Source organism: Salvelinus namaycush, chromosome 36 (assembly GCF_016432855.1).
Source record: "Salvelinus namaycush isolate Seneca chromosome 36, SaNama_1.0, whole genome shotgun sequence".
Taxonomy (NCBI): domain Eukaryota; kingdom Metazoa; phylum Chordata; class Actinopteri; order Salmoniformes; family Salmonidae; genus Salvelinus; species Salvelinus namaycush.
This window is the reverse complement of record NC_052342.1, coordinates 13,982,867-13,992,670: the sequence shown is the minus strand read 5'-3', so window position 1 is coordinate 13,992,670 and position 9,804 is coordinate 13,982,867. Positions and strand designations below refer to the sequence as shown.

Genomic DNA, 9,804 nt, shown 5'->3' with positions numbered 1-9,804 from the left:
ACAGTCCTATAACATCAGGTTATACATACACTTATGTTTTGTTCGAAAATGTGCATATTTAGAGCTGAAATCAGTGGTTATCCATTATGCTAATGTAGCTTCTTTTTCCCAGAATGTGCAGATATTTCTATTAGACTCTCACCTATTCTGACCAAATAGCTATTCATAAACATTACAAAAAAATACATGTTGTATAGGAAATGATAGTAACACTAGTTCTTAATGCAATCGCAGTGTTAGAATTCTAAAAATATCTTCATTACGACATAAGGCTTATGTTATAGCGAGGAGAGTGGCCAAAACCTGGGCGCAAAACTACTAGTACACAGTTCGACAGATATATGAAATAGCATCACAAAATGGGTCCTACTTTTGCTGATCTTCCATCAGAATGTTGGACAAGGGGTCCTTTGTCCAGAACAGTCGTTGTTTGGATTTAGAACATCGTTTTTCCCTCTTGATTTAGCAAGCAACGTCCCGAAGAAATTTCAATAATCTATTAAAACTATATTGAAAAAACATACTTTACGATGATATTGTGACATGTATCAAATAAAATCAAAGCCGGAGAAAGTATTCGCCTATAACGACGGCTTTTCAAAAGGCAATTCCAGGTCCATCTGCGCGCTCTCCAGAAGAAAAAAAAATGGATGACTCGTCGTGCCAAGATGATTTATTCCACCTCAGACCAAGATAAACACTTCCTTTCTTCTCTCACGTCCTCTTGACATCTAGGGGAAGGTGTATGACGTGCATGTATACTCATACGTGTCATGCCCATTTATAGGCAGGCCCTTGAACAGAGCATAATTTTCAGACTTTCCACTTCCTGGTCAGAAAGTGTGCTGCCAAATGAGTTCTGTTTTACTCACAGACAAAATTCAAACGGTTTTAGAAACTAGAGAGGGTTTTCTATCCAATAGTAATAATAATATGCATATTGTACGAGCAAGAATAGAGTACGAGGCCGTTTAAATTGGGCACGTTTTTCCCCCAAAGTGTAAATAGCGCCCTCTATCCTCATCAGGTTATCTTGGCTTTCGAAGACCTTAGAAAGGCAGGGTAGGATAGATATAGGTCTGTAACAGTTTGGGTCTAGAGTGTCTCCCCCTTTGAAGAGGGGGATGACCGCGGCAGCTTTCCAATCTTTGTGGATCTCAGACGATATGAAAGAGAGGTTGAACAGGCTAGTAATAGGGGTTGCAACAATTGCGGCGGATAATTTGAGAAAAAGAGTGTCCAGATTGTCTAGCCCGGCTGATTTGTATGGGTCCAGATTTTGCACCTCTTTCAGAACATCGGCTTTCTGGATTTGGGTGGAGAAATGGGGGGAGGCTTGGGCAAGTTGCTGTGGGGGGTGAAGGGCTGTTGACCAGGGTAGAGGTAGCCAGGTGGGAAGCATGGCCAGCCGTAGAAAAATGCTTATTGAAATTCTCAATTATGGTGCATTTATCGGTGGTGACAGTGTTTCCTAGCCTCAGTGCAGTGGGCAGCTGGGAGGAGGTGCTCTTATTCTCCATGGACTTTACAGTGTCCCAGAACTTTTTGGAGTTTGTGCTACAGGATGCAAATTTCTGTTTGAAAAAGCTAGCCTTTGCTTTCCTAACTGTCTGTGCATATTGGTTCCTGACTTCCCTGAAAAGTTGCATATTGCAGGGGCTATTCAATGCTAATGCAGTACGCCACAGGATGTTTTAGGGAGCGTTTGACAGTGATGAGGGGTGGTCGTTTGACCGCAGACACATTACGGACGCAGGCAATGAGGCAGTGATCGCTGAGATCCTGGTTGAAGACAGCAGAGGTGTATTTGGAGGGCAGGTTGGTTAGGATGATATCTATGAGGGTGCCCATTTTTACGGATTTGGGGTTGTACCTGGTAGGTTCATTGATCATTTGTGTGAGATTGAGGGCATCAAGCTTAGATTGTAGAATGGCCGGCGTGTTAAGCATGTCCCAGTTTAGGTCACCTAACAGCACGAGTTCTGCAGATAGATGGGGGGCAATCAGTTCACATATGGTGTCCAGGGCACAGCTGGGGGCAGAAGGTGGTCTATAGCAAGCGGCAACGGTGAGAGACTTGTTTCTGGAAAGGTGGATTTTTAAATGTAGAAGCTCAAATTGTTTGGGCACAGACCTGGATAGTAAGACAGAACTCTGCAGGCTATCTCTGCAGTAGATTGCAACTCCTTCCCCTTTGGCAGTTCTATCTTGTCGGAAAATGTTATAGTTAGGGATTGGAATTTCAGGGTTTTTGGTGGTCTTCCTAAGCCAGGATTCAGACATGGCTAGGACATCCGGGTTGGCAGAGTGTGCTAAAGCAGTGAATAAAAATGCATACTGCCTCCAGCTCCACACAAGTGGTGTTACGCGCTGATGAAGCGTGCCTTCCGTTGCCTATGCATTTGCATGGCAAATGGGAAGTGCGCTTCAATAATTGTCCATCTCACAGTTCAGCTATCTGAGCTTTGAGCACTAAATGGATAAAGGCATGGCATGCATAGGCCTTTAGGATTAAATCCAATTTATGCTTGATCTGGAAATGTGGTCGGAGGCACATGTGACGCAATTGTGGAGCCCCCTTAGGCATGCAGAGGCCAAATCAAGCTCCTTACCGATGTGCCTCTCAAAATGTTTAACAATGCGGAGGGCTCTGTATAGCTCCGCATTGACTTGATTGGTTGATGGTAGGTGGGGGCGGGAGGTCCTGTATATACACTAACTCACTTCCTTGACAAATTCCTTCACAATAGTGCTGCCCCGCTAAGCGCAAGAAGTATGAAAGCCCTGACTTCTAAGGCTACATCGCAGTAAATGCTGTAAGGCCACTTCAGAGGTTGGATTGACTATGCAGAGCCTTTAATAGCCCCACCACACAAAACCTTCACAACCCTTTATCAACTTTGTTAAGGTAATATTAAAAGTAAGTCAAGCCATTGCTTATAGGGAAAATACGAGCAGGATTGTTTCATTCAGAATGAAACAAAACAGGTTTTGCATATGCTATTTAAAGAACTGGTTTAGATTCATAAATAGGCCAACAATAATAATGATATATAATAATAATAATGATAAAACAAAATATAATAGCCCCAAAAAATCAGCATGTGGAAATCCTAAAAACACTTCTGCTCAACTATACAAATTTGATTATAGATGCATGCAATACATCACCATTTTTGTAAATGTACCATCCAGCACTTCCAACTCAAAACCCCTTCCTGCAGCTATGCTTATTAGTGAGCTGGACAGTCAATCAACTGTGTTATAATTTCTACACAGTTTGGATTTAGTCATTTTAAAGTATATTGAATCACCCCCCCCTAATTGTTTTTATAAAAAATAAAGAAATATATAAGCAATAGCGGCCAAGAAGTGCTCCGCATATGTGGGAACTCCTTCAAGACTGTTGGAAAAGCATTCCAGGTGAAGCTGGTTGAGAGAGTGCCAAGAGTGTGCAAAGCTGTCATCAAGGCAAAGGGTGGCTACTTTGAAGAATTTGCTTAACACTTTTTTTGTTTTTTTGTTACTACATGAATCCATATGTGTTATTTCATAGTTGTGATGTCTTCACTATTATTCTACAATGTAGAAAATAGTACAAATAAAGACAAACCCTTGTGAATGAGTAGTTGTGGCCAAACTTTTGACTGGTACTGTGTATGACTAAAATACTCAAACCACCAGCAGGCTGGATTGGCTGTATGTTTGACACCTTTATACAGTACAGTGTAAAACTCTCTCAATAGATATTGTTTAGGGAGCGGTCGAAACGTACATAATTGTTACCAGGAGGAAAATGGGGGAGGGTCATGCGTTTTCAATTTCAGTCAGGGGGAGGAGGGTTTTTTTTTTTTTTTTTTAGTCCAGGGGAAGGTCATGCAATGTGTAGTAGATGAAATGTCATATTTCTCAGTGTTTGAGAATTAGTTGCTTTATATAGTATCCCGATGTGTGCCCGATTATGCCCCACATTCCTGATTCTCTGCTCGGTGTGCAATTATCAAGTACTCCTAGTGTAGTCTCAATAAAATGATCCATAGCCTATACCCCTCAAACTTAAGTCTGGACCTCGAAGCCAGTTCCACTGCATTGTTCTCCTCCTAAACAGGGACTGATTTAGACCTGGGACACCAGGTGTGTGAAATTTAATTATCAGGTAGAACAGAAATCCAACAGGCTCCGGATCTCGTAGGGTAAGGGTTGAGTACGACCCTTGGCCTATACTACAGGCTATAAGAAGAGCATACTTGGAGAAGCACAGGGCAAAGTTATGTTTCTAAGACAATATACTTCCTTCCCAAGTTTTTGTGCTGCTGGGATGGTGTATATTAAACTACACTGCAATGGATAGGCATTCTGTATTATGAGCCCCGGCTTGCCCTGCTCTTGCTGATGTAAACCCTGTTGTGCTGCCTAACCAATGACTGTGGTGTGTATGGTGGCACTTCAGGAGGTTAATATCTGTGCAAGCGACTAGGCCTACTGATGTCCTGTTCAGTTTGAGAGGTCGAGCACTTAGATTAGGAGGACTGGAGGTAATCCTGCTACTGCTATAATTGATTTGAATAAAAATCAATTTGTTTTGTTTCCTAATGAAACTATTTGTCAGAGTTACTGACCTTGACAATAAGCCAGATTCGAGTAATTTACATAACTTACATTATTATGAAGCGGCAGCAGAACATGGGTGTTGAGTAGGTTCATTTGAGAAGGCCTAATGCATTTAAACAGTTTTTGATTTGACTTTAGGCTAATAACAAGAGGGCTTTGTGTTGGAGCCTATTTCTTCCTATTTAAAAAAAAAAAGAGGTAGGCCTTCCTGTTTGACAGACGAAATTATAGTCTACTATCCATAGATTTTGTCAACCAATTCCTTCAGTCGTGTGTTAAGTTAACACCAGGGCTTGAATTGAGCGGGTATGTGAGGGTATTGTGGCTTTTGTTAAAGAAAATGGCTAAAGCATAGGACATGATTATATAAAGCAATCTACGTGTAGCAACGCTTTAGTCCGTAAAGCTTTATGCTAGACGTGACTCCGATGCACATGGCATATCTTTGGTTTTGAGGCTGCGCTGCAACGTTCTATACCTGATGAGGCAAAAAAAATGACTTTGCTTGGGAAGGAATGTGTGATTCTGTCACTATCAATTGACGTTCGACATTTCAACAGGCTATTAAACAACATACTAATTCTAAATCAGTCAGGAGCAAGCCAGGTAGCCTAAGAAGGAACAACAATTTATTATTTAGGCTATATTATTATTTCAAGGCTATAGCCTGCCTATACATTTTGCATTTAGGCTGTATACAAAAAATGACTCCTTACTATTGAATAATAAAACAAAATGCCTTTATTCTACAGTGCAGTCATTTTACAGTACCTTCTGAATTCACTTTTAGAAACATGAGTTTGGCCAGTCTTTGGTTTGAGGATCATGCAGTGAGCTATGCATGCCTAGTTTGTTAATTTAGAATACTGTAGCAGATGCTCTTGTATTCCCATGCCCTAATCACAGACAACACAAAACAGTTTTGTAACAACAATGGCATGGAATAAAATAGAATAAGAAAATGATTTCCCAAATGAAAAAAAGTTACAAGTGCATATCGCTTTTTCTTGAATTCATTAATGATTAGTTGCTTCAGTTGTAACTGGTTCTGTTGCACTACATTTCTACAATTGATAGACAACTTTAACCCTGTTCCTATCATCTTTTTTAACAATACCCTGAATAGAAATGAAAAGGTCTCCGGTGCTACAGCATGCACTCATTCGTTGTCATGCTCTGTTGTGGTATTAAAAAAGATTCTGCTTGTCTCCAGTCATGTAGAATTGCATGAAATGCATTTATAAAAGGCATGTTTTTCTCAGCCTGAAAATAAGAGATTCATGCAGTGTTTTTATTATAATGTATATCTTTTCACCCCTACCATTGTCTGCGGTGGTCTGCAAATCCACAACCTTCTGGCTAGTTTGCCATGTAATAATAATAAAACGAAGAACAGTTTCTAAAACAGCATATCTAAGGCTCTGGTCTGTCCTACGATTGAGGGTAAATGATAGGTATGTTCTCTGCTATCCACTTTATGTTTGAATTATTATTGTGGGTATAGGGGTTGGTCACTTGTTTTTTTATGTTCAGGGAGGGTCGGGTAATATATTTTACTGAAGGGAGGGACATTAATTTTCATTTAAGAGAAGTCCGATTTTTCTTCATGTATCCCTCATTATAAATAACGTACAGTCCCTTACACCTCCTCAGTAGCTGTGCGTATAACAGTGTCTGGTAGGTTTTACACATGGTGAATGAAGGTGATCCACAGTGGTGTGCCCTCTCTTTCTCAGACATAGGCGTCCTGGCCGTAGGAAGTGGCAGCCTGACTCCGTGATGGTGCAACTCCAGAGTACACTCTGTCTCTGGGCTGGTATGGGTAAGGTCTGAGGAAGGGAAAGAAGAGAGGAAGAATGGGTGAGGACACACATGGATGTGGATAAGGAAGGATACAGACACACACACACACACACAGTATCCACTGAACTCACTGTTTCTCAGACGTGCCCAGTTTGCAGGCACATGTCAAACATGACCCTCCAGTGAGAGCAAGAACAGCCGAGCACCAGCCAATGTAGAGGCCCTCTCCGATTTCATACCTGCAACACACAGTACGTCCTACAGTTAATCAAGTTCATAAACGGGCTTTGGAAGCGAGACTGCTCTTCTGTCTAAAATACAGCAGAGGGCAGCAGTGTGCTACTAGCCTCATTACTGCAGTTGGAATAGGCCAACAGTCTCCTCTCACTTACTTTATCCCGGGATATAATGGGTTAAAAAAGTCCTGGGTGATGTTGAAAGCATACCAAGACACTGAGATCATTGTGCACAGGCCTGAGAGAGAAATTGAGAGAGAGCGAGAAAGAGAGAAGTTAATTGTGCACAAATTGAGATTTGGCAGTTATAACACATAGAAGCAGTAATTAATTATAGTAAACTTGAGCATGCCCAGGTACCTTGAAGAAAGAAAAGCACACCACCAACGGCAACTATTCTACCCTTTAGAACCATGTCCTCTCCGGCAGCTTTAGAACACTGTACCCCGACCAGGGTGGCGACCAGCCCGATAGATCCAAAAATGACCGCTGCAATCATCAATGCTCGAGACGCCTGGATGTATCCTGCTTAAAAATAAAGACAAATTGTACAATCAAGATTAATAGTGCTATTACATGTTTTTTTTATATACTGTAATAATAAATACAATGATTATCAAATTGGTTTCACATGTGATTTGTACAGAATCATATTGAGTAATGCACATTTTAATAACCACACTTGAAACTAATAATTATGAGAAATATTTAAGGATATGATGTATTGAAGTGGAACAGCCTTCTGTTTTGCTGAGTGGGGAAGGAAAATTGGCACAATCAAATACCAGAATTGTGTTGTATAGAATCAATTATTTGGCAGATTTTTATCTTTACCAATTACATCTTGATTCAACCTAAATTGATTGATTATTTATGTTGTTCTTGGATAATCATTTGTTTAACCACAAATGAAAAAGGTCAAGGTATTGCCTATGGGCCTTTACATATTCGTTTAACTACAACAAAACGATATCAAACATCACAGGCAATAAATCAATTTACTCTTCAAACATTATTGCTTAATTTCTCTATTGCAATTGTTCAATTTTTTTTATTGATAAAGATTCCTATTATCTTGGGTGCACTTGCCGTTCAGGGCCAGTAGAGAGGGGAAATCGCGGCAGTTGTGGACACCAGTTGAGTCCGTGGCACAGGACATCCATAGGTTCTCATAGATGTTCGAGGTAATGATGACGTTCCCGTCATCCGTTGAAACCTTCCAGTAACGGTTTGGTATAGCTATCCCCACCATCACCCATCCAATGAACCCAAGCAGCAAGCAAACAACCTCCAGTATAGGATCCATTTAGATTTTTCAAGTAATTGGTGTAAATAAAAACAGAAGGAAAAGCGAGAAAAAAATAGGATATCCTATCGTTAGCTTGTATCCTCTTCGATTTTATTCGATTCCCTTCTTTTTGTTTATGATATTTGTGCTTAAAAAAAATATAAGCATATAGCTCCACAGGAGGAAATTCTGTTGAGTGTCTGCTCCCCTTCTTGGTCACGATTGTGTCAGGTTGTCAATGAGCAACAGACATGCTCAGTGATTTATCTTAGCCTACCTGTGTTCTCTCCCACCCCCTCACAAACACACACGCACAGACACACACACACTTGTTTTTGCTACATCATGGGGAAACATGTCTGGGAGGTGCCTGACAGGGACAGCACTTTCTCAAATGGTCTAGGGACATGATCCAAACTGATACACGTTTCTTGTGCTTCTGCAATCTTAGAAATTGCTTGAAATATCAAGATGTTATCATATTAACCACACCTGACATTTCACACCCTGCTGAGTACTTGTCAGAAAATCCACCCTAATGAGGATCAGTGATGTCATTACTATTTGCATTTCAAAGTGTGACATCACTGTGGTACTGCAAGGGACCAAGCTTCTGGTGCGTCTTTGCATTGCGTTTAATGGTTTACAACATTCTAATGTTTTTAAACCCATATGGGATAGTGGCCTAGAGGTGTGGAGAATGGTTATATACGGGATGTATATTCTGTAATCCTCAATCTGCCTCAGAAGTGAATCTTCCCCAAAGACTGGTACCACAGCTACCATTGTGCTGTTCCTTACTGGCAGTTTGGATAACAAGGTTGCTGGGTCTTATCTGCTGGAGTTAAATCTGTAGGATTCCAATGTGTCAACACATCCTATACATCTTTAGGGAAGCTTTCACGCTCTAGCAAACAAAGGGATATGAGGGGTGCTCGACAACTAGACATATACTGAAGACGTTCACTGATACATTTCTTTTTAAGACATTGGATGGTGTTCAAGCACTAAAAAATCTGAATGTTGAGGAATAAATGCATTCATATTGCACTCACTTCATTCCTCCTGAGGACAGATGGACATCCGTGTATATCTTATAACCCTTCTATTTTGAAGGGTCATGGCACCCCTACAGGACTCCAATTGCTTCCAATTACCCTAGGCCACGCCCCTTCCCTCCACACCTATTCCCACTCCCTAATCAACTCTCCTCTACCTTTTTGAATGCCAGCAGCATACCACCCTGCATCCCACTGCTGGCTTGCTTCTGAAGCTAAGCAGGGTTGGTCCTGGTCAGTCCCTGGATGTGAGACTAGATGCTGCTGGAAGTGGTATTGGAGGGCCAGTAGGAGGCACTCTTTCCATTGGTCTAAAAAATATCCCAATGCCCCAGGGCAGTGATTGGGGATGCTGTCTTTCAGATGGGATGTTAAATGGGTGTTCTGACTCTCTGTGGTCACTAATGATTCCAAGTCACGTATTGTAAGAGTAGGGGTGTTAACCCTGGTGTCCTGGCTAAATTCCCAATCTGTCCTTCATACCATCATGGTCACCTAATCATCCCCAGCTTACAATTTGTTCATTCATCCCCCTTCCTCTCCCCTGTAACTATTCCCCAGGTTGTTGCTGTAAATGAGATAGTGTTCTTAGTCAGTTTACCTGGTTAAATAAAAGCCACTTCCCTCTAATCATCTCTCCTCTACCTTTTACCCCAGGTCACGCCCCTTCACTCCCTAATCACCTCTCCTCTACTTTTTACCCCAGGTCACGCCACTTCCCTCCACTCCCTAATCACCTCTCCTCTACTTTTTAACCCAGGTCACGCCCCTTCGCTCCACACCTATTCCCACTCACTAATCATCTCTC

At 41.4% G+C, this 9,804-nt stretch overlaps 1 protein-coding gene across 1 annotated transcript; it reads right to left on the bottom strand.

Annotated features, from left to right (window-relative positions):
* Nucleotides 1-6,343: 6,343 nt before the first annotated feature.
* LOC120030134 (claudin-15-like) lies at nt 6,344-7,956 on the bottom strand. The gene is made up of 5 exons (XM_038975454.1): nt 7,740-7,956; nt 7,011-7,175; nt 6,807-6,888; nt 6,546-6,653; nt 6,344-6,440 (listed from the first exon to the last, which is right to left on the bottom strand). The coding sequence occupies exons 1-5, from the start codon at nt 7,954-7,956 to the stop codon at nt 6,344-6,346; spliced, it is 669 nt and encodes a 222-aa protein (XP_038831382.1).
* Nucleotides 7,957-9,804: the final 1,848 nt, after the last annotated feature.

Excerpts from the sequence above, each read along its gene's own strand:
- LOC120030134 (XM_038975454.1), bottom strand. The coding sequence starts at position 7,956 with ATGGATCCTATACTGGAGGTTGTTTGCTTGCTGCTTGGGTTCATTGGA. Across the intron at positions 7,176-7,739 it reads CTCTCTACTGGCCCTGAACG|GATACATCCAGGCGTCTCGA; the intron begins GCAAGTGCACCC and ends ATTTTTAAGCAG. Across the intron at positions 6,441-6,545 it reads CTGGGCACGTCTGAGAAACA|ACCTTACCCATACCAGCCCA; the intron begins GTGAGTTCAGTG and ends TCCCTTCCTCAG.